The sequence below is a fragment of the Selaginella moellendorffii genome, unplaced genomic scaffold, assembly GCF_000143415.4.
Source record: "Selaginella moellendorffii unplaced genomic scaffold, v1.0 SELMOscaffold_140, whole genome shotgun sequence".
Classification (NCBI taxonomy): domain Eukaryota; kingdom Viridiplantae; phylum Streptophyta; class Lycopodiopsida; order Selaginellales; family Selaginellaceae; genus Selaginella; species Selaginella moellendorffii.
Window position 1 is genome coordinate 119,334 of NW_003314401.1, and position 21,077 is coordinate 140,410.

Below are 21,077 nucleotides of genomic sequence, written 5' to 3' on the forward strand. Positions count from 1 at the left end.
ACTATATGGAGTACGTATACAAATACGAATGGGGCTGGCCAATCAGGGCATGCCCAGCCATGCATGCATCGCATCATTGATTGGCGCGATACTTTTTAGACCGCACTCCCATGTCCCAAGATATGAATATATATAAAAACTATAGTGTATAAATGGAAATGAAAATGGAAGAACCTTTGAGGCAATGAGAAAAGCCCATCATAGAAACGACGATCCAGATGCATCCAATCAATCCAACCCCACAAAAGCATATAGCCATAGCCCTGTACTTGGAGGGCATCATTTTTGTCACTCCACATTTCGATTGTTCTATTCCCTTCCATTTTGAAGATGAAGATCTCCCTTGACAAGATAAAGTTCGTTTGCAAGAATGAAATAAAGCTCGAACGATCATTAGCTTTGGCTAGTGCAATTTCTCAGCCTGGGCATTTGCTGCGAATTCTTTCATGGCCGAGCATCTTTAGACGACAGCATTTTTATCACACCAAATCCAATTGTTCCATTTCCTCTCTTTGAGAAGGCAAGCTTCGCCAAAATTAAGAAAGAACGATCACTAGCTTAATGGAAACATGGCCTCCTGCAGTTAACCAGCCTAGGCATTTGCTGCCGAGTCTTTCATGGCCGAGGATCTCTCGCTAGACTGCTTCGCGCCATGGCTGGTCCTTAGCTTCATCGTCGCTGGTCTCCAGGTAGTCAGGAATATTGCCAGCGGCGTCGGGTGATGGAATCGGGCAGCCAGTGTATGATCCATTCCGGATGCAATAGCGCAGGAACTCGTTCCAGTGCTCGTTCTGCCAAAGCATACGTTAGAAAAACCATGTTTTGAGATGAAACACGCACCTTGGAGAGGATGCCCGGGTTGCCCACGACGACGAGCAGCGCTTGCGGGCGAGTGATGGCCACATTGAAGCGCTTGGGATTGAACAAGAAGCCCAGGTTGAACTTCTTGTCGTGCCCCAGGAACTCCAGTGACGAGCGGACGGTGCTCACGATAATGGCACGCTTCTCCTGGCCCTGGAACTCCTCCACGCTTCCAACTTTGATCTCTGCGAGCCTCTCTTTCGATAAGGAGCCTTTGATCTTCTGGACCTGCTTGCGGTATGGTGTGATGATCCCGATCTCCGTTGGCAAGGGCTTGTTCCTCCTCATATCCCTCAGGCTTCTCACCACCTCCATCACTTTGCTCACTTCCTCTGGATTGAACCACGACGGACTATTGCCCTCCCGCGAGTCTTTGCCTTCCACGCCAATGAAGAGGACTGGGAATTTCTTGTTTGGAAGCCAGTCCCACTCGCACAAGGAGCGAGAGAACTCTCCAGCACAAGGAACCAGTTCGCCCTGGTAAAAGAGCCTTGACGGTAGATCCAAGATGCTGGGATGCGAGCGATAGTTTCTCACGAGCTTCGTCACCATTTCCTTCTTGAAGGGAGGGGTGTAAGGCGGCGAGGATATGAGACGCTCCAGGAACGACTTGCTGAGGCCGAACTTGTCCGCCAGCGACGACCGGATCACGGGGCCGAGCTGCTGATGATCCCCCGCAAGAACAAGCACGGTGCTTGGGGCCGCAAAGTTGATGGCCGCCACCATCGCCTCGGGCTCGGTTGCCTGGCCAGATTCGTCCAGAAAGATGTGAGAAAAGTGATCGGCGGGAACACCCCGAGAGTGGAGCATCGAGGCACTGAGACATGTCGTGACGACGACCTGGAAAGACATGAGCTTCTCTCGACTCGGGCAATCGGCAGACTGGCTGTCATCACCGGCACCAAAACCATTGGAGAATTCCTTCACTTTGTCAGGGATGTCGGCGAGTGAGCGCGTGAAAGCATTGAGACGGAGCATGTGTCGGTTTTCCACGAACTTGGCCAGGCGCTCGAGCAAGAGGTCCGAGGCATTGTTGGAGGGAGCACAGGCCAAGATGACAGCGTCCTTGTTGTGGCGACGGACTTGCAAGATGGCCTCGACCACCGTCACGGTTTTGCCAGTGCCTGGTGGACCGAAGACGATGTATGGCGGAGCACCTCTCTTTGCGACGATCTCTTGCACCGCAGACATCTGTTCTTCGTTGAGCGAACCACGGCTCATGGGATGGAACCTCAGCGGTGGTGGTGGTGATGGCGAGATGATCGAGCTTGGAAACACGAACATGTTGCAAAGCTGGGGAGAAATGCGGGCGACTGCATGGTGGCATCGCCTCAAGTTGGATCTGGAGAAGGAAAACCGGACGTCCAAACGGGTGCCCTGGATGAACACCCGGTGGAAATCGTTGGCAAACGTGAGGAAAACCTCCTCGGCAGTAACTCGGTGTACACATCCCTTCATTTCAAAGCGATATCAACAACTTGGTCTAGAAGCACACACATACTTACTTCGTATTCCTTGTCTTGCGTACCGGCAAGCCTCACGTAGATTCGATCCCTGTAGATCACGGAAGGTCGTCTCTCGGCAAGGCCGAGCACTTTCAAAACGAGGAACCTATCGGTGCTTTGCCTCATTGTCACGTTTTCCATGTCATAGGCTCGGATATCATACTGCGCAAAAAACCAACCAAGCTCGTGTGATCATCAAGACCAAACCATAAGATTACCTCCATTTGGTACTCTTCGGCATAGAGAAGCGTCGCGAAGTAGCGGGCGTAAGTCGCAGGCGAGAGGCCGTCGTTGAATACCCGCGGAGTGATCTTCTTTTGGAAGTCCCTCCTCACACCAGCAGGCATCCAAAATGGTGGTAGAACAACCTCAAACTTGGGTGCCGGTGGCGAGACGCCAGGAACAATGTCGCGAGATCGAGGTATCCTCTTGGGCTTGGGCCTGCGATACGGAGCCGTCGGCCGCGAATCCTTGGAAACTTCATCGTCTCCGGTGGCCTCGATGTGCTGCACGACTCTCCACGCCGGTTGCAAGTCGCACAGGATCCTGGCCGGGTAGTAGCCAACTTCGCGGGGAGAGAAGGTGATGGTGAAGGAGACATGGCTCCCGGGCTGTAGCCGAATGGATCGGACGAAGTCCAAGCTCCTGCTGCTCGAGGAAGACGATGCTATCACCTCGGAGCCGGTGAGCGCGAGGCCGTGGAAGCCTCTGAGCGTGCCCGATGCAGCGATGCGCACCGCCCGCAACACGACCCCATCGTCGCTACCGTTGATCACCACGACGTTGGCGCTGATCGACTGGCCGACCATGACGCTCTTGGGCTCACCATTGGCATCCACCGGGAATGGCTGCGTGATGAAAATGCCGCTCTCGCCCGCCGCCACCACCGCGAGCTTCGTCTTGCCCATATGACAATGCCTAAAGAATACGTACAAATTTCGTACCTCACAATTTAGAAATTGTGGCGCATTTATTTCATCGTTCTTTAGTTTTAACTCAAAAGTTTCGAATCCCAATAGATCGGGAGTTCGATCCTGGATTTGTTAACGTCGCGTGTTCGATTCTTCGCCCCAACGCACTAGCATAGATCTTGGGTTCGATTCCGGATTTCTTGGCGTCCCGTGTTCGATTCTTCGCCCTAAAATCTCTAACGCGCTCAGACAGCCAAGGGAGGAATAATCAGCCAAGCTCGCCAAGGAGCAAGCCATCAGAGACTCTAGTCCAATTCACCTTGTTATCATCCTCGCGCGGCCCAACTCTTCGCTAGCTCTCAGAGACCCTTTTGTGATCAAACGCACAAGAGATGCGTCAGACGGCACTTCCTATCGGGTATTTGACATCGCAGAGCACACACAAGGAACTGTAATCACCGCTATGGCACCGAAAAGCATACGATTTGGAATGCTCCTGGCTTCCTATCAAGAGGGCGAAAAGACGTTCTAGACCAACCCTAGCGATCCAAGCCATAGCTCACGCTACAAGGACCGTGGCAGGGAGGCCGCTACAAAACCTAAATCAATTGAGATCGAAGGTCGGCTACGAGATTTATATCGGTTCTTTAAACCCTAAAATAGCTGGCGAAGAGATTCGAACCGCGCCCGCTGTTTAAAAAAGAAAAAGGCGGTAAGTCTCTATCTTTAGAACGCCCTTGCTCACAATCCTCGGGTTTCCAGCTCCAGTTCACCACTTCACGCCTGTCAAGCCCCTGGCGATCTTTCCAGTCTCGAGGCCCTTTTCCTTGGGCTGATCTCGGGGATTTGTGTGTCTGTACATTGCCACTGGATGAATCCATTGTATAAGTTCATCACTCCCATCGCTAAGCTGCTTGGTCCCAGAGCCTGGAAGCGCTGGTGAAGAGCTCGAGCTATGCATCGCCGACAATGGATTGCTCTCCAAGACGGTGGCTGTTTCAACACGCCACAAAAACTAAGAACAATCTTTATGCAAACATGCCAGTTCGGCATTTGCTGCTGAGTGTTTCATGGCCGAGGATCTCTCAGACTTAGACTGCTTCGCGCCATGGCTGGTCCTTAGCTTCATCGTCGCTGGTCTCCAGGTAGTCAGGAATATTGCCAGCAGCGTCGGGTGATGGAATCGGGCAGCCAGTGTATGATCCATTCCGGATGCAATAGCGCAGGAACTCGTTCCAGTGCTCGTTCTGCCAAAGCATACGTTGGAAAAACCATGTTTTGAGAGGAAACACGCACCTTGGAGAGGATGCCCGGGTTGCCCACGACGACGAGCAGCGCTTGCGGGCGAGTGATGGCCACATTGAAGCGCTTGGGATTGAACAAGAATCCCAGGTTGAACTTCTTGTCGTGCCCCAGGAACTCCAGTGACGAGCGGACGGTGCTCACGATGATGGCACGCTTCTCCTGGCCCTGGAACTCCTCCACGCTTCCAACTTTGATCTCTGCGAGCCTCTCTTTCGATAAGGGGCCTTTGATCTTCTCGACCTGCTTGCGGTATGGTGTGATGATCCCGATCTCCGTTGCCAAGGGCTTGTTTCTCCTCATATCCCTCAGACTTTTCACCACCTCCATCACTTTGCTCACTTCTGCTGCATTGAACCACGACGGACTATTGCCCTCCCGCAAGTCTTTGCCTTCCACCCCAATGAAGAGGATTGGAAATTTCTTGTTTGGAAGCCAGCCCCACTCGCACAAGGAGCGCGAGAACTCTCCAGCGCAAGGAACTAGTTCACCCTGATAAAAGAGCCTCGAAGGCAGATCCAAGATGCTGGGGTGCGAGCGATAGTTTCTCACAAGCTTCGTCACCATTTCCTTCTTGAAGGGAGGGGTGTAAGGTGGCGAGGATATGAGACGCTCCAGGAATGACTTGCTGAGGCCGAACTTGTCTGCCAGCGGCGACCGGATCACGGGGCCGAGCTGCTGATGATCCCCCGCAAGAACAAGCACGGTGCTTGGGGCCGCAAAGTTGATGGCCGCCACCATCGCCTCGGGCTCGGTTGGCTGGCCGGATTCGTCCAGAAAGATGTGAGAAAAGTGACCGGCGGGAACACCACGAGAGTGGAGCATTCCGGCACTCATACATGTCGTGACGATGATTTTGAAAGACGTGAGCTCCTCTCGACTCGGGCAATTGAAAAACGGGCTACCATCGCCGTTGGAGAATTCCTTCACTTTGTTAGGGATGCCGGCGCGTGAGCGCGTGAAAGCATTGAGACGGAGCATGTGTCGATTCTCCACGAACTTGGCCAGGCGCTCGAGCAAGAGGTCCGAGGCATTGTTGGAGGGAGCACAGGCCAAGATGACCCCGTCCTTGTTGTGGCGACGGACTTGCAAGATGGCCTCGACAACCGTCACAGTTTTCCCAGTTCCGGGTGGACCGAAGATGATATATGGCGGAGCACCTCTCTTTGCGACGATCTCTTGCACCGCAGACATCTGTTCTTCGTTGAGCGAACCATGGCTTATGGGACGAAACCTTAGCGGTGGTGGTGGTGGTGGCGGGGGCGAGATTTTCGGGCTTGGAAACACGAACATGTTGCAAAGCTGGGGCGAGATGCTGGCAACTGCATGGTGGCATCGCTTCAAGTTCGTTCTGGAGAAGGAAAACCGAACGTCAAAACGCGTGCCCTGGATGAACACCCGGTGGAAATCGTTGGCAAACTTGAGGAAAACTTCCTCTGCACTAACTCGGTGTACATATCCCTTCAACAAAGCAACATCCACAACTAGATCATAACAAGTACACATATGTACTTACCTCGTATTCCTTGTCTTGCGTACCGGGAGGCATCAAGTAAATTCGATCCCTGTAGAGCACGGAAGGTCGTCTCTCGGCAAGGCCAAGCACTTTCAAAATGAGGAACCCGGAGTCTTGCCTCATCACCACGTTTTCCATGTCATAGGCTCGGATATCAAACTGCGCGAAAACCAACCAAGCTCGTGTGATCATCAAGATCAACCATAAGATTACCTCCATTTGGTACTCTTCGGCATAGAGAAGCGCCGCGAAGTAGCGGGCGTAAGTCGCAGGCGAGAGGCCGTCGTTGAATACCCGCGGAGGGATCTTCTTTTGGAAGTCCCTCCTCACACCAGCAGGCATCCAAAATGGTGGAAGAACAAGCTCAAACTTGGGTGCCGGTGGTGAGACGCCAGGAACAATGTTGCGAGATCGAGGCATCTTCTTGGGCTTGGGCTTGCAATATGGAGCCGTCGGCCGCGAATCCTTGGAAACTTCATCGTCTCCGGTGGCCTGGATGTGCTGCACGACTCTCCACGCCGGTTGCAAGTCGCACAGGATCCTGGCCGGGTAGTAGCCAACTTGGCCGGGAGAGAAGGTGATGGTGAAGGAGACATGGCTCTCGGGCTGTAGCCGAATGGATCGCACAAAGTCCAAGCTCCTGCTGCTCGAGGAAGACGATGCTATCTCCTCGGAGCCGGTGAGCGCGAGGCCGCGGAAGCCTCTGAGCGTGCCCGATGCCGCGATGCGCACCGCCCGCAACACGACCCCATCGTCGCTACCGTTGATCACCGCGAAGTTGGCGCTGCTCGAGTGCCCGACCATGACGCTCTTGGGCTCACCATTGTCATCGCATGGGAAGGGTTGCGTGATGAAAATGCCGCTCTCCCCCGCGGGCGCTACCGCGAGCTTCGCCTTGCCCATGAAAATGAGTAAAGATTTCCTTGCTCTCTGAACGCTTATGTATCGAATAGATCTCGGATTCCTTCTCCTGTCGAGCACTATAGCCACGACTTAAAGTTGTAGATTCGAAAATTGTAGTGGGTTTACTTTAAGATCAGGACCTTTATTTTATTTCCAGATTAACTAATTAACTATTGTTTCTAAAGGTAGCACACAGATTCTGCAGCACGTCGCAGGAAAAAAAATAATTAAGCTTGCAAAGTAAGTTTCATTTCGAGTGATTGAAACTCTGTTTGAACTTTCTGCTGAGAATGTTTTATTGCGGGGTGGGGCGATGTAGCCAAATTCCATTAATCCGAAGAGCCAAATCAAAAGTTGCAAATGTTCGCGGTTTTGTGCGCCTACGAACTTGCTGTTCAAAAAAGAAAAAGGTGGTGGTTTGTATGTCTCAGTCCCTGCAAGAGCTTTAGCAAAAGGAGAATGTGAGCTTTCTCTGAAACGATCTGCTGCATCCACCCAACACCCAGCGCTGCTTTCATCTCCGCGCTCGCAATCCTCGGTTTTCCAGCCCCAAATGGACCACCACAAGTGTGGCGTTCTTCTTCTCCTCGCGATCGCTGCCCTCGCGGCTGCTCTCGTTCGTGGCGATTCCATCGTCTCTGGGAATGTCTTCTGCGACCAGTGCCTGCACGGGAGGCCCAGTATGTGGGGAATTCCAATCCGCGGTAAGATCTTCGCTTGAGAAACTCGTCGAGTATAATCTCCCGCTCACATCACCACACACAGGTGCCAAAGTGCTCGTCCACTGCCGAAACAGGCAGGGGATGGCAATGGCGGTTCCAGCCATGTCAAACTTCTTGGGTGCTTTCGTCGCCAACTTCCCTGGAGAGCACGACCTCCAGCACTGCACGTCCCGGCTCATGTGGAGCCCCTTGAAGCAGTGCAATGTGGTGGCCAACGCACAGCAGTCACTGCGCCTGGAATGGAAGATCCTGGACAATGCCTTCTACACCGTCAAGCCGCTCTACTTCACGCCTGTCAAGCCTCTCGCAATCTGTCCAGTCTCGAGGCCCAAGCTGGATCCAATCGTCGTTCCAAAAGCTCCGGCACAGCAGCAGCCATCGTCTTACTGCCGAGCAGAGTAAGTGTGATATCAAGCAGACTTTCCCTTGGCCTGACTTTGAGGATTCCTGTGTTTGTAGCCACTGGATGAATCCAGTGTATAGCTGCCACTGGAAGTTTGTCACTCCGGACGAGAGCATCGCTAAGCTGCTTGGCCCCCGAGCCAGAGACAAGTATGGTAACATCACCGCCTTGGAAGCGCTGGTGAAGAACTCGAGCTTGAATGGCATAGCCGACCAGCACTATGCCACCACCTACAATGGCTTGCTCTCCGAGACGGTGGCTGCGCTGCTCAACTCGTACTACAACAGCCGCTTCAGCCTGTCACCCATGACAATCTCCAGGATCTTTGACAATGTCATCGCGCGAGGAACTCCTAAAGATGCAAGCAAAATAGCGGCAGAGTTCAGGAGAGCCAACGCTGGATTGGGCAAGGGGACTTGCCTCTTGGATGTCTGTAAATCCAAGTAGCCTGTAACTTCCAGTCTATATATCATGCGTGTAAGTCCACTTCGGCCATCTTCGAGACCTTAACACACCTCACACAAGAGTACGAGAAAGAGATACCTGATCCATCAATCGCTAGCAATCACATTTTCCTGGATTTTGCCGTGCTACCAGTCATCAAAACCATCTTCTTCCACTTCTTCGGCCATCTCAATCTCTTTGAGACCGTAGCACACCTGTGACGAGAACAGAGGTAAATCCGCGCTGGCAAGAACACGAGAAAGAGAGGTACCTGTTCGACTGATAAACGCAATTGCTTAGAGACGAAAAACACGTAGTCATCCCCTCCGCAAGACAAAGTGTGGGCCGCCTCGGTTTCAAGACCATAGCCGAGTAACTTCCGTCGCAGCAACACTTTCTCGGCTTTTGCCTGCCTAGAAAACCTTTAAACGATGGAAAGTTCGAAGAGGAATGAAAGCACTCACAGCAGAAGGAAAGTTTTGTAGCAGTGCTCCACGGAGGACATCGCCTATGATGTACGAACCTTTCATGGCATGTGTGCTCACGCCCCCAAGTAGATCGTTCGAACGCAAATTCAGGCCCTGGACTAGATACAGGAAGAAAAAAATCACACAAGTAATGGATCCATATCTTCACGAAGTATCAAACCTGTAAAGCCCAAATGCTGGGCCGATCTCCCCTATATCCAGCTTCAACGAGCGCTGGAGTCCAATCTTCGTGGAGTGAATCGCAAGTTACATGCCGGAGCACGAAGTTCTTGTTCTTCCTTGAAGGCACATCTACGTTCCAAAGAAAACCTTAAAGTTCGATAGAAAAGAACTGGTGATTACCATGCTTGGAAGTCGAAGGAGAGACATCGAAGATGACAAGAGGAGCAAGAGCGCTCCATGTCGCCAAGCGATGGAGCTTTGGTTGATCTATTGTCGAGCATAGCACCACCTTGAGTAGATTCAAGCTCTCGTGAGAAAGAGCATTGAGAGGAAGGATCTCACCTGGCTTGCCCTGTCCTTGCTTGTAGCGAGCATCTCACAAATGGTATCATCCACAAACTTGGTGGACACTTCGTGGTACCCCCATTGCGAAGCGCGCGTGTGAAAGAACTTTCTCCTGGGAACTGGAAAGAGAAAGAATCCAATCCCTGCTAGCTAGCTCGGAGATCTCATAGAACCTGAGAGGTGGATGGCGACGCTCGCCCCGGATCCCAGTCCCACCGCCATTGCTAGGGTTTGTTGCCCACTAGAATGCTGCTGGATAGAAGCGAGTGCCTCAACCTCATTGCCTCCTGTAATTCTTTGCCCGCCGCCAGGCAGCTAGAGCACCACGCCCAGCACATTTTCAGCGGCGGGACCGACGCGTTCGCGAGCAACAGGCTGCTGGAGCTGTACGGGAGATGTGGCAGCGCGCAGCACGCACGCCGTGTCTTCGATTCGATCGTGCACAAGGACTTGTACTCGTGGGTCCGGATGATCACTGCATATGCCCGGACTGGGCATCTGGAGGAATCCAAGCGAGTGTTTGACAGCATGAAAGAGTGGAATTTGGTTTCCTGGAATGCAATGCTGAGTGCTTTCTTACACTACAACCTTACGGACGAGGCCAAGGTGATGTTCGACGCGATGCCGGAGAGGAACACGATCACCTGGAATGCAATCCTGTCTGCATTTGCCCAAGGCGGGGATCTTGGTGCGGCAAAGTTCGTGTTTGATTCAATGCCCGAATGGGATCTCTGCTCTTGGACGCCCATGCTAGACGCGTATGCGGAAGCCCATCTTGTGCGAAACGCTCGCGATATTTTCGACTGCATGAAAGAGAGAAGCATAGTTTCATGGACCGCGATGCTGTGTGCGTATGCCCAAAACGGGCATCTAGAGGACGCACGGCAGGTGTTTGATGCGATGCCAGAGAGGGACGTGGTTTCCTACAACGCAATGCTCGCGGCGTACACACAGAGAGGGCATATGGACGAGGCGAGTCAGGTTTTCTTCGGCATGGAGGAGCGCAGCAGCGTGTCGTGGAACTGCATTGCTTGTGGCTATGCCCAAGACGGGCATATTGACGCTGCCACTCGGGTGTTCCTCGCGATGCCAGAGCTGAGCGTCGTGTCGTGGACTGTGATGCTCTGCGCCTACGCTCACACCGGCCAATGGACCGACGCTCTGGACCTCTTCAGCAGCATGAAGATGACCACCATGCCCGACGACGTTGCCTTTCTGTGCGTGCTCTTGGCGTGCAACCACGCCGGGAGCGTCCGCTCCGGCTGCTCTCACTTCTTCTCCATGGCTCCCGACTACAATGTGACACCCCGAAAGCAGCACTACTCGCTCATGCTCGATCTCTTGAGCCGCGGGGGGTACTTGGACGACGCCGGGGAGCTCGTCGCAAACATGCCGTTTGCACCGGATGCGCGGGACTGGACGAGCTTGCTAGGGAGTGGTAAAACTGGCAAGGAGGACTACGGTGCTCGAGCAGCCCGAGGAGTTTTGGAGCTGGATCCCCACAAAGATGGAACTTATGTGCTGCTGGCCAACTATCTGCAGCACTAAACGAAACGACTTGTACGGGGATGGATCGATCAAAAGTAGCAGCAGCAGCGCACGCAGCCGTGCCGTGCAACGTTTGGTTTGAGCGAAAGTGCTCTTCTCGCTTTGAATAGAATTGATTATGCCCTCTATCTCTAGCTTGGCTAGCTTTGGTCAAATGTGACCGTTGTATACTCTCTCTCCAGCTTCGCAGCATCCAATCCTCCAAACCACTGTAGCTTCCTTCAAGCTATGGCTATGGTAGTATTGGTTCGTTGAGAATCGCGAGCTTGAAGTAGCTTACAGTTTATAGTTGGATCGACAGCAATGAGGAGATGTAATGGGCTGCTGGTGATGATGGCGCTGGTGATGGTGGAATCGGCGGACATCTTGCTGCAAGAGTTCCAGCAGGGGAGCATGTCGCTGCTGGGCGATGCGTTCCTGCGCAACGGGAGCATCGAGCTGACCAAGGACAGCAGCGGGGGCCTGAGCTCCGGGAGAGCGCTCTTCCCATCGCCCATCAGGCTGGTGGACCGGGCGAGCAACGCCACCGCCTCCTTCAACACCTCCTTCACCTTCTCCATCACCAACACCGACGCTGTCCACTTTGGCGATGGCCTCGCCTTCATCTTCGCTCCCAGCAACACCACCCAGGGCGGCCCCGGAGGATGGCTGGGATTCCTCTCGGCCTCGGCACCGGCAGGGAGGCCGCCGCCGCCCACCACGCAGCACAGCCTCGCCGTGGAATTCGACACCTTCCTCAACGTGGAGTTCATGGATCCAAACGACAACCACGTCGGCGTGGATGTGGATAGCATGGTGTCGCTCGAGTTCGCGGACGCCGGGTCGGAGCGAGTGGAGCTCAAGAGCGGGCGACCCATCACGGCGTGGATCCAGTACGACAGCGGCCGCCAGGAGATGGAGGTGAGCTTGAGCTACAACGCGGAGCAAATGCCGCAGAAGCGGCTCTTGTCACTCAGCGTCAACCTGTACGCTGTCCTGGACGAGTACATGTTCGTTGGATTCTCGGCCGCCACCGGAGGAAACATCGAGCTCCACTCGCTCCACTCGTGGCAATTCTCTAGCTCTGGCCTCGAACATCTGGATGAAGCTCGACCTCCAGCTGCGGCAGTGGCGGCTGCTGCTCCTCCGGATCTTGGCCAGGAAAATCAACCGGAGCGGGAGACTTCGACGAGATGCACTCGCAAGCTTTGCATGGCTGCCACAACCAGGTTCCTGGCAGTGTCGACGGCGTCCGCCATAGCTGGAGCAGTGATAGTGAGCATGATCTTGTGGCTGACTTGCAGCAGCAGGGCGACGCGCCACGATCTCGACTTGGGTGGTGGCAGCAAGCCGTCCAAACTCTGCTCGTGCCTTGGGAGTCTCTGTTGTTTCTGGCGTGGGAAGGAAAGATCTTTGTCCTCGGACGACTTGAACAGCAAGAAGATGATCAGCAGGATATCGTCGAACTTGCACAGCGGGCCGAGGAGATTCACGTTCAAGGAGCTGAGCTGCGCCACCAAAGGATTCAGCCAGGTGCTCGGGTATGGTGCGTTTGGGACGGTCTACAAGGGTCGCCTCCGGTTGCTACCAGTGGACATGAAGAGCGAGGCACCGACGAGCGATGAGATAGTCGAGGTGGAGGTGGCGGTGAAGAGAGCCAATCGCGGGAGCAAGCACGGCCGCGAGGAGTTTATGTCGGAGCTCTCCATCATCGGCTGTCTCCGCCACCGCAACCTTGTCCAGCTCCAAGGCTGGTGCCGCGAGAAGAACGAGCTCCTCCTCGTCTACGACTTCATGCCCAATGGAAGCCTGGACAAGCTCCTCTTCGACAAGAGCGCCTCGAGCAGTGCTTTGAAGTGGAGCGTGCGCTTTAAGGTGGTGGTCGGGATTGGCAGCGCGCTGGCCTATCTTCACAGCGAGTGGGAGCAGCAAGTCGTGCACCGGGACGTGAAAGCCAGCAACATCATGCTCGACGCCAACTTGAATGCCCGGCTGGGGGACTTCGGCCTGGCGAGGCTGATGGAGCACGACAGTAGCCCCGAGACGACCATCACCGCCGGGACCGTCGGCTACCTGGCACCCGAGTATCTCCACACCGGCAAGGCCACGGACAAGACGGACGTCTTCAGCTTTGGAATCGTGGCGCTCGAGGTTGCCAGCGGTCGAAGGCCGATAACCGAGGAGGAGGACAACGTCACGGAGGAGTCAAGTGGATCATCGTCGAGCAGCTCCAGAGTGTTGGTGGACTGGGCGTGGGGACTCCACAGGAATGGGAAGCTCCTCCAAGCGGCGGATCCCAAGCTGGGTGTCGAGTTCGAGCAAGTGGAGATGCTGCTACTGCTCCAGGTGGGATTGCTTTGCTGCCACCCGGATCCAACTTCTCGGCCCAGCATGAAGCAGGCAGTCCAGATCCTGTGCGGGGAGATGACGCTTCCGCCATTGCCCAAGGCTAAGCCCAGGCCATCGTTTGCGTCGCTTCCACCCGTGAGCATCGAGGACATCATCCAGGAGTGATAGACACTGCGAGAGAGAAAGAGATGTAACAAACCAATTGTTATATATAAACGAGGCTACCTGTAGCATATTCGTTCGTCTTCCTTGCAGTTGTGCTCCCTCCCTCTAGCCTCTGGATCCATGATCCAACTGGGAGACACTCTCCCCGACGGGATCCTCTATCACATAGACGCCGCTACTCGCATCCTCCATATCCTGTCCATCCGCCACCTATTTGCTCACAAGCGCGTCTTGCTGCTCGGAGTTCCAGGTGCCTACACTCCAAGTTGCAGGCAAGTAACTTTCTTTCCTCGATCCTGCTTGATCTCTTCTTATTCTTTGCGTCTCTCCAGCGTAGAACACATCCCTGGCTACATCAGCAAAGCACCCAGTCTCCATGCCAAAGGCATCACAAACATCTACTGCTTGACAGGTACCTGGCTGCTGCTGCTCAAAACTTATAACTCTCGTGACTGCAGTGAACGATCCCTTCGTCACCCATCAGTGGTCCAAGACGTTCGCGGACAACAACGATGCCGTTCGTTTCCTTGCCGATGGCTCCGCAACCTTCACCAAAGCATTGGGTATGGACATCGACTTGACCAGGCACGGGATGGGCGTCCGGGGCCGGCGCTTCGTCTTGTTCGCTGACAACCTCAGGGTGAGAAAGCTTATCGTAGAGTATCCCGGAGAGGCTGCCAATATTGCCGTGGATGATGTGCTCAAGCTGTTCATCTGATCAAGGAGGCCGCGGCTTCTCACTTGTCTCCTTGAATGTCCTTGAGCCTTTTAAGCAACTGCGTTGAGTCCCTGCCCAGCTTGGAGTTGATCATCACCAGGTACTCGAGCGTCTTGCCAACCAGTGGATCGTAAGGGCCTAGCTCCCTCGTCTGGATGTCGAGCACTCTACTCATCAAGACATGAGCCTCCGGGAATCTCTCCAGAGCGAACAGTATTGCTGCTAGAGTGTTGCAAGCGTCACCTGCATGCATGCACCATTGTGTCACACCATTGAAAGGAGCCTACTTACAAGTGTTGTACCTGAGAACGGGTGTTCCCTCCCATATCTGGCCTCGCACAAGAGCAGAGACTGACGAGCCAAAGGCTCCGCTTCGGTGTGCCTTTCCATGTGGTGCAGGAGCGTGGCAAGCATCTCTAGCGCTCCAGATAGCTCCGGTGCATTAGGACCGTAGTGAGCAGTGGCCAATTGTAAGCATCTCCGCATTAGAGACTCGCATTTGACGAGGTTGCCACAGTTGGCGTGAGACACTGCCAGGTTCTTCATGTGCACAAAGAGCCCAATGTCACTTGACCCGAGCCTATTCTGGACAGCATGTACGTTGTCTTCCAAAACCTCCTGTGCTTCCTTGTGCCTGGTGAGGTGACAACACGAGGTGAAATCAACAACAAAAGCGAAAGATCGTGTGCCACACCTTTCCAGGACTGTCAACACCATTGAAAAGTCTGTTCTCATCGACTCGATAAGTAGTGGATCTGGCGTGGTACTCCTCTCCATCACTCTCAAAGCTTCACGAAACAAATCTGCCGATGCCTCGTTGTCACCTGTGAATATTGTTTCGTATGAGAAAGGAGCAGAGTGTACAGAATTATCATACCAGTCATGTACTTTGCTTGCGCCAATGACGACATTACAACTCCAACCCGTCCATCGTTGGGTTTCTCCTTTGCAAGCTTAAGAGCCCTGGAGAAGAAAGAAAAGAAATGTGAGAGAAATACCACTCACCAGAATCAATACCTGCTCAACGTTTGCTCTGCCTCAACGTGATTGCCACGTTCCAAAAGAGCGAGACCAAGATGCTGGAGCGGGAGAACCAAAATCTGGCTGTCCGGCCCGTTTGCTTTCTCCAATATTGCAATCGCCCGAATGTACTGTTCGGTGCTCTTATCCAAATGACCAGCATCTTTGCAAGCAGCTGCGTAACCAAAAAGCGCATTGACGAGGAGTGGGCTGTCGTTCCCTATTCAGAAAAAGCGATCGTAAGATAGAGCAGGCAAGGATGAAATAGAAAAAATAAGACTTTTACCACCGTACAAGTCTTCCTGCATGCGAAGACATCGCTCGTACAGCTCTATAGCCCGGTCGGGTTGATCCAGGGTTGCATACATAGCAGCCATATGCTCCACAACTTTATCAACAAGAGGTTCTGGTTTAGCACTGTCAAAGTGGTTCTTCTCCATAAGTTGTGTCAACTGTAACAGGAAAAGTTCCATTTCAGAGGCCTTAGAAATAAAATGTACCTGTGTAAGAAGTGGTGCAGCGCCTTCAACGTCCCCCATGTCCAGATGACCTTGAGCAAGAACATCTAGCAGAGCCGCCTGCTCAATTCCTTGCTCACCGCCGTCCAGCTGACGCTTCAGAACCTTGTAATTGGCGTCGAGCAAAGCCTCCGCATATTCTTCTTCTCCTTGTTCAATCAGATTGGCCAGCTTCTGGCGCAGGCCGTCCAGATCCTTCTTGAGTTCATCTACAGCGACAACTTCTGCTGTTTTCTCCAAGTGGGTACTACTCGACGTAGTGGAAGCTACGTCTTTCCTGTAAAACGCGCTGGTTAAGTTCGCAAAGAACACGCTTTACAATCTGCACCTGGCAGCGACGAAGGTTCTCAGTGGTTTTCGGCGATGAAGAACTCGAAGCAAAGGCCCTTCCTGCTGTTGCTGCTGCTGTTGAAAGAGATGAGAATGAGTGGGCACAACAAACCTGTTGGGTACCATCACTTAGGCACAAAAAAAGTGGAATTCAACCGAGCTCACCTGTGAAACGCATTGGCCGCCATTCTCAACTATGCACGTCGCCCTATCTTAAAAACCAAAACCTCAGAAGAGTGGGAGAACTTTAACAATAAATAAAACCCTTTATTTAGGCTCAGCTAAACGAACAACGTTTAAAAATCGAACTCTCCATTTGCCTGGAAAAAGAGAGTGAATTGAGAGGGTAGAACATGAAGCAAATTCAGACCTTTACAAAAAGAATGTCACGATTATTGAGGTGCATAATCCCATCCTTCAGGATACATTTCCACTTGCTCTTTGATCTAGTTACCTGCTAAGACAAAGTCAACTGCATTGCAAGTGGCTCAAACTTCAAACAGCCAAACCTTCTCAAACTGCGCTAGTACGAGATGACTTGTCTTTGGCTCCTCACCGGCTTGATCGATGTCGTTTAACTCGTCCTCCTCATCGTCATCTTGTTCATTCAAGGGAGGCTCTGATCCTTCGGATTCCACACCTTCCACTTGTGTTGCTGTCGCTACCAGAGTCTCGTTAGCCGGCTGCGGATGTTCTACATTCATAAACAAAAAGCCATGAAGACAGGCACTGTGGATACAACTGTTAACCTTCGTCGCCAGGCTCATTGTAGTCTTCTTGGGCAACCTACAAAAGAACCCATGTTAACAACAATCTAACAGTAGAGCAAACACACGCACTTCATCATCATAATTGTCATCTGCCCCATCGTGTTGAGGGATGCTCGGCCTTCGAGTTTCCTGGAGAACCAATATCTGTAAGGATGATAAAAGGAAAAGAAGTATGGAACTCCACCTCAGGGGTATCTGCGGCTCCGTCATGCTGGGGAATATAGTCTCCAGGGAAATAGTTCGCGGGTAAGTCGTCCCGCTTTCTCTTTCCTGATGTAAGTGTAAAGAAGTCCTGCCAAAGCTCGACATTAACCAAGCCAAAGCGGGCATTGCAAAGAATTTACTTTGGTAACAGGGCCTTGTCCGGAACCATTCTCTTCGTCTTCCTGACCCTCCTGGTAAGCTTAAAAAAAACAGACAGAGAAGAATGAAATCGCGTTAGATTTATCTTTCATCTTCTTCCCTGTGCATCGGAAACATACCGACATTAACGTCCACTCCTCGGTGATTGTGTGAATCCTGTACAAGCCATTAGTACACCAAGCCGAGCGAGCAAGAAGAGAAAGACTATTGTTACATCGCCACCGCTCTTGTCAGCAATGGGTGTTTGATCCGGACCAGGTGTTGGCGTGGAGTACTGCCAAGCAAGCAATGTCACGGTTAAAAGTAGTCCCTTCTTTTTGGATCTCTCTCTCCTCACTTACCGGGGAGAAGAGGAGCTCGGCTGTGGGAGTGAACTCTTCGCTTCCTTGGTAAGGGATGTTGAGGTCCTGGACCGAGGTTGCTTGCGCGGCAGCGTTCCTAACGCCTAGGTTCTGGGGGATCTCGCCGGGAGAAATGGTACCCGATTGAATCATCTTGAGCTCCCACAGCTGCGTAATATCGCTCAGCTCTCCCGATCGAGAGCAAAGGGAGGAGGGAGGAGGGAGAAATTTACCGACTGGAGATCGTTGAGTACGCTCTCCTCCACATTCTCCGCTTGGAAATCCGCGCGGACATTGTTGATCACGTCCTCCATGACATGGAGATAGACGCTGGCGACACTGGTAGCCATGGCGAGGCGGAGCTTGGCGCTCTCCGGTCTGCCCTAGCGTCTAGCTAGGGTTGAGCGGCTATAAATAAAAGAACCTGGAATGGGTCCTTACTTAAACCTAGTTCTTCCCAGCTATGGTGGCCGTATTGGCCATGAGCACGTAGGCGGAGGCTGCGTGGGCGTGGTCGCGATCGATTGCCACCAGCATTTGGAAGGCGAGCGATGCCACGCCCAGATTGTTCCACTTGCGAGCTGCCGAGAGGAGCGTGAGCCAGGTAACGGGGTCGGGGTCGAAGGGCATCGCCTCCACCAGCGTGAGGGCTTCTCCGAGCTGATTCGCGCGGCCCAGGGCATCGATCAGGATGTGGTAGTGCTCCAGCGATCGCAGATTTCGGGGGATCTTGGCCAGGACCTGCTTGCATCGCTCCACCAGGCCGGCATGGCTGCACGCCGTGAGCAGCGACAGGAATGTGACGCTGCTGGGCTCCAATCCCTCGTCCAGCATCTGGCGCAGCGAGGCCAAGAGGAGATCCATGTCGCCGAGGCGCGCGTAGCCGTCGAGCAGCGCGGACCATGTCACCACGTCGCGATTGGCGCACGAATCGAGCAGGGCTTGGGCGTGGTCCAGGCTCCCACACTTGGCATAGAAATCCACCAGCGAGTTTGCGACCACGATGCTGGAAGAAGAAGAAGCGCTCGCTAATTGTTCTAGGACCCCAAGCCGGGATGCTTCCCTGTGGATGAATCTCCCAAGCTCCACGGCCGCGCAGCTTCCACACGCATTGACAAGGATTGCGAAGGTGTGAGCGTCGGGCTCCAGGCCACAGTCCGGCATTCTCGCAAAGGCATCGAGAGCAGTGGCAGCGCTCCCGTTGTGGACGTATCCCAGCATCAGTGCGTTCCACGACACCACCGTCTTGGAGCTCGATGGAATGCTGTCAAACACGCGCTGGGCGTCGCTCATGCTGCCACACTTGGCGTAGAGATCGAGCAGAGTGTTTGCAACCAGGACGTCATCGACAGCAGCGGGTTGTATCAGCCGCGAGTGGATCGCAAAGCCTCGCGCCAGCGCCGCCACCTTGATCATGGTCACTGGACTGTCAGCCATCAGAGGCTGGGTCTGTTCTTGGGCGGCCAAGCTCGAGCACGCCTTGAGCGCGGCGACGATTGTCTGGGAGTTTGGGCGGCACAGGGGGATCATCCGCTCCAGCAGCTCCAAGCTCTTGAGCCCGTCTCCATTGCTGGCATAGCCGTGGATGAGCGCAGTCCAGGAGACGACGTTGCGAGCGGGCATTCTTTCGAACACTCTGGCCGCCTCCTCCATGCAGCCGCACTTGGAGTACATGTCCACCAGGGTGCTGGCCACGAACAGGTGGAGCTCGCAGCCGCTCTTGGCCGCCTGGCAGTGAAGAGCCATGCCTCTCTCCAAGCTCGCCATCTTCGTCGTGGTGCAAGAACTCTCCTTGGCCGCCAGCTTGGTGCAAGCCTTGAGTGCCACGACGAAGCTCTGGGCGTCGGGAGCGCAGTGGTGGCGGATCATGGTGGCGAAGATCTGGAGGGCGAGCTCCTCGGCGCCATTGCTGGCGTGCGCGAGCATGAGCGCCGTCCACGAGACGACGTCGCGAGCGGTGCTGGGGATGGAGTGGAAGACGGTGCAAGCTTCTCGCAGGGCTCCACACTTGGCATACATGGTCACCAGCGCGCTTGACACAACCACGTCTCGGTCGTGCCCGCTCGCCACGGCCGCGCTGTGAATTTGCCTCGCCTTGTCACTGTCGCTGCAAGCCTTAGACGCCGCCAGCAGCCAGCTTCGATTCGTCGTCACCATCGATGATTTTTGCCCGGCAATTCCGAGCTCTTGCCGCGCAGCACTCTCCCGCAGCTCCATTGCCCGCCCTTAGCACAAGGTACTCCTTTTACAGGAAAAGCTCTTTTTTTCTTCTTCTAATGCTAGTTCTTGGGATGTTCTTACCAGCTTCGATGATCCCTCGTCGTCGCCATGCCGGCAATTCCAAGCTTTCCGCGCAGCACTCTCCAAGCTCCAATCTTAAGGTCACTCTTTACAACAAAAACTCTTTTTTCTTCCTTCTAATGCTCTAGTTCTTGGGGATGTTCTTGCCAACTATCTTGGCGGGCGTGATTCTCAACAGGTTGCCACGCTTGCCAGGAACAGCGCCCTTGACGAGCACTGCCCGCAGCTCCGGGTCGATTTTGATGATCTCGAGCTTGCGGATCTTTGTCTTTTGGAAGCCCATCCGGCCGGGCATCTTCTTCCCGGGATACACACGCCCCGGCGTGGTTCCAGCGCCGATGGATCCCAGCTGCCTGTGGCTCTTGGATCCGTGGGTCATGGGTCCCCGCTTGAAGTTGTGGCGCTTGATACCCCCTGGAGTTGGATCACACCGGTGAGTGACAAACAAAACATTGGAAAGATCAAAATCTAACCTTGGAAGCCTTTGCCGATGCTCTTGCCAGAAACATCGACTAGATCCCCGACCTTGAAGATGTCCTCGACGTTGAGCCGCTGCGATAGCTCGAATCCATCCACACTGACGAGCCGAAACTCTTGGAGGTGGCGCATGGGGATGGTGCCGATCTTGTTGAGGTGGCCGAGCTCCGGCTTGGTGAGCTTGGTGTCGCGGACGCGGAGGTAGCCGACCTGGACCGCGTTGTAGCCGTCGGTGGGCTCGGTCTTCACCTGGGTCACGATGTTCCCTTCGTGGAATCCAATCACCGTGACTGGGATCGCTCGGCCATCGGGCATGAAGTGGGTCATCATCCCCACTTTGGTTCCCATCACACCGATTCCAGCCTCGTAGCTCATTGCAATCACGCTTCTCCTCCTCCTCCTCGTCAATCCGATGCCAATGCTACTGCTGCCAGTGCTGCTGCTGGGCGGCCAAGAAATTTGGAGACCACTGCTGAGGAATCGCGCTCTCGATCGCAAGCACCCAATGCCAGTGCCAGGGCCAATGCTGATTCCCTGCCTCGCGCTACAGCTCGTAGTACCTGGCCGTGCCCAAGACAATCCAGTCGCCATAGCGGCCATATCCGCCACGTCGGACAAACGTGCTAGAACCCTAAT

At 54.0% G+C, this 21,077-nt stretch overlaps 11 protein-coding genes across 13 annotated transcripts; 4 read left to right on the plus strand and 7 right to left on the minus strand.

Moving 5' to 3' along the window:
* Positions 1–501: 501 nt before the first annotated feature.
* On the minus strand, positions 502–2,082 carry LOC9645389 (probable RNA helicase SDE3). The gene is made up of 2 exons (XM_024666400.1): positions 841–2,082; positions 502–791 (listed from the first exon to the last, which is right to left on the minus strand). The coding sequence occupies exons 1-2, from the start codon at positions 2,080–2,082 to the stop codon at positions 636–638; spliced, it is 1,398 nt and encodes a 465-aa protein (XP_024522168.1). The 3' UTR covers positions 502–635.
* A 1,210-nt stretch (positions 2,083–3,292) lies between these two features.
* On the minus strand, positions 3,293–6,998 carry LOC9645390 (probable RNA helicase SDE3). The gene is made up of 4 exons (XM_002992695.2): positions 6,309–6,998; positions 6,096–6,254; positions 4,574–6,040; positions 3,293–4,524 (listed from the first exon to the last, which is right to left on the minus strand). The coding sequence occupies exons 1-4, from the start codon at positions 6,996–6,998 to the stop codon at positions 4,369–4,371; spliced, it is 2,472 nt and encodes an 823-aa protein (XP_002992741.2). The 3' UTR covers positions 3,293–4,368.
* Positions 6,999–7,309: 311 nt separating this feature from the next.
* On the plus strand, positions 7,310–8,609 carry LOC9645391. Its single transcript, XM_002992666.2, has 3 exons — positions 7,310–7,702; positions 7,764–8,118; positions 8,180–8,609. Exons 1-3 carry the CDS (start codon positions 7,552–7,554, stop codon positions 8,568–8,570), a joined length of 897 nt encoding a protein of 298 aa, XP_002992712.1. The 5' UTR covers positions 7,310–7,551; the 3' UTR covers positions 8,571–8,609.
* A 41-nt stretch (positions 8,610–8,650) lies between these two features.
* On the minus strand, positions 8,651–9,882 carry LOC112343259. The gene is made up of 7 exons (XM_024666413.1): positions 9,736–9,882; positions 9,560–9,681; positions 9,398–9,506; positions 9,216–9,346; positions 9,032–9,148; positions 8,839–8,976; positions 8,651–8,782 (listed from the first exon to the last, which is right to left on the minus strand). The coding sequence occupies exons 1-7, from the start codon at positions 9,782–9,784 to the stop codon at positions 8,714–8,716; spliced, it is 735 nt and encodes a 244-aa protein (XP_024522181.1). The 5' UTR covers positions 9,785–9,882; the 3' UTR covers positions 8,651–8,713.
* On the plus strand, positions 9,809–11,110 carry LOC9630547 (pentatricopeptide repeat-containing protein At4g02750). Its single transcript, XM_002992667.2, has one exon. It carries the CDS (start codon positions 9,809–9,811, stop codon positions 11,108–11,110), a length of 1,302 nt encoding a protein of 433 aa, XP_002992713.2.
* A 23-nt stretch (positions 11,111–11,133) lies between these two features.
* On the plus strand, positions 11,134–13,681 carry LOC9630548 (probable L-type lectin-domain containing receptor kinase S.7). Its single transcript, XM_024666407.1, has one exon. The coding sequence runs from the start codon at positions 11,414–11,416 to the stop codon at positions 13,601–13,603; it is 2,190 nt and encodes a 729-aa protein (XP_024522175.1). The 5' UTR covers positions 11,134–11,413; the 3' UTR covers positions 13,604–13,681.
* A 42-nt stretch (positions 13,682–13,723) lies between these two features.
* Positions 13,724–14,321, plus strand: LOC9630549 (peroxiredoxin-2). Its single transcript, XM_024666401.1, has 2 exons — positions 13,724–13,879; positions 14,016–14,321. The coding sequence occupies exons 1-2, from the start codon at positions 13,724–13,726 to the stop codon at positions 14,319–14,321; spliced, it is 462 nt and encodes a 153-aa protein (XP_024522169.1).
* Positions 13,861–16,464, minus strand: LOC9630550 (nephrocystin-3). 3 transcript variants are annotated; one of them, XR_002991206.1, is made up of 10 exons: positions 16,355–16,464; positions 16,188–16,301; positions 15,842–16,136; positions 15,622–15,793; positions 15,339–15,561; positions 15,199–15,284; positions 15,016–15,145; positions 14,624–14,955; positions 14,020–14,564; positions 13,870–13,953 (listed from the first exon to the last, which is right to left on the minus strand). XR_002991206.1 is itself a non-coding variant. In XM_024666408.1 (9 exons), the coding sequence occupies exons 1-9, from the start codon at positions 16,375–16,377 to the stop codon at positions 14,341–14,343; spliced, it is 1,599 nt and encodes a 532-aa protein (XP_024522176.1). In that variant the 5' UTR covers positions 16,378–16,464; the 3' UTR covers positions 13,861–14,340. The 3 variants fall into 3 exon arrangements, 2 of the variants coding, with proteins under 2 accessions (XP_024522176.1, XP_024522177.1); XM_024666408.1 differs by having other exon boundaries at positions 13,861–14,564; XM_024666409.1 differs by having other exon boundaries at positions 13,885–14,564; positions 15,628–15,793.
* Positions 16,436–18,091, minus strand: LOC9645392 (transcription initiation factor IIA subunit 1). The gene is made up of 11 exons (XM_024666412.1): positions 17,897–18,091; positions 17,664–17,831; positions 17,537–17,596; positions 17,442–17,478; positions 17,304–17,362; positions 17,144–17,251; positions 17,029–17,088; positions 16,939–16,975; positions 16,699–16,883; positions 16,560–16,643; positions 16,436–16,509 (listed from the first exon to the last, which is right to left on the minus strand). Exons 1-11 carry the CDS (start codon positions 18,011–18,013, stop codon positions 16,486–16,488), a joined length of 939 nt encoding a protein of 312 aa, XP_024522180.1. The 5' UTR covers positions 18,014–18,091; the 3' UTR covers positions 16,436–16,485.
* A 19-nt stretch (positions 18,092–18,110) lies between these two features.
* LOC112343254 (putative pentatricopeptide repeat-containing protein At3g15130) lies at positions 18,111–19,880 on the minus strand. Its single transcript, XM_024666402.1, has one exon. The coding sequence runs from the start codon at positions 19,878–19,880 to the stop codon at positions 18,111–18,113; it is 1,770 nt and encodes a 589-aa protein (XP_024522170.1).
* A 26-nt stretch (positions 19,881–19,906) lies between these two features.
* On the minus strand, positions 19,907–21,076 carry LOC9645393 (50S ribosomal protein L3, chloroplastic). The gene is made up of 2 exons (XM_002992698.2): positions 20,438–21,076; positions 19,907–20,378 (listed from the first exon to the last, which is right to left on the minus strand). Exons 1-2 carry the CDS (start codon positions 21,039–21,041, stop codon positions 20,089–20,091), a joined length of 894 nt encoding a protein of 297 aa, XP_002992744.2. The 5' UTR covers positions 21,042–21,076; the 3' UTR covers positions 19,907–20,088.
* Between the last annotated feature and the right edge of the window lies 1 nt (position 21,077).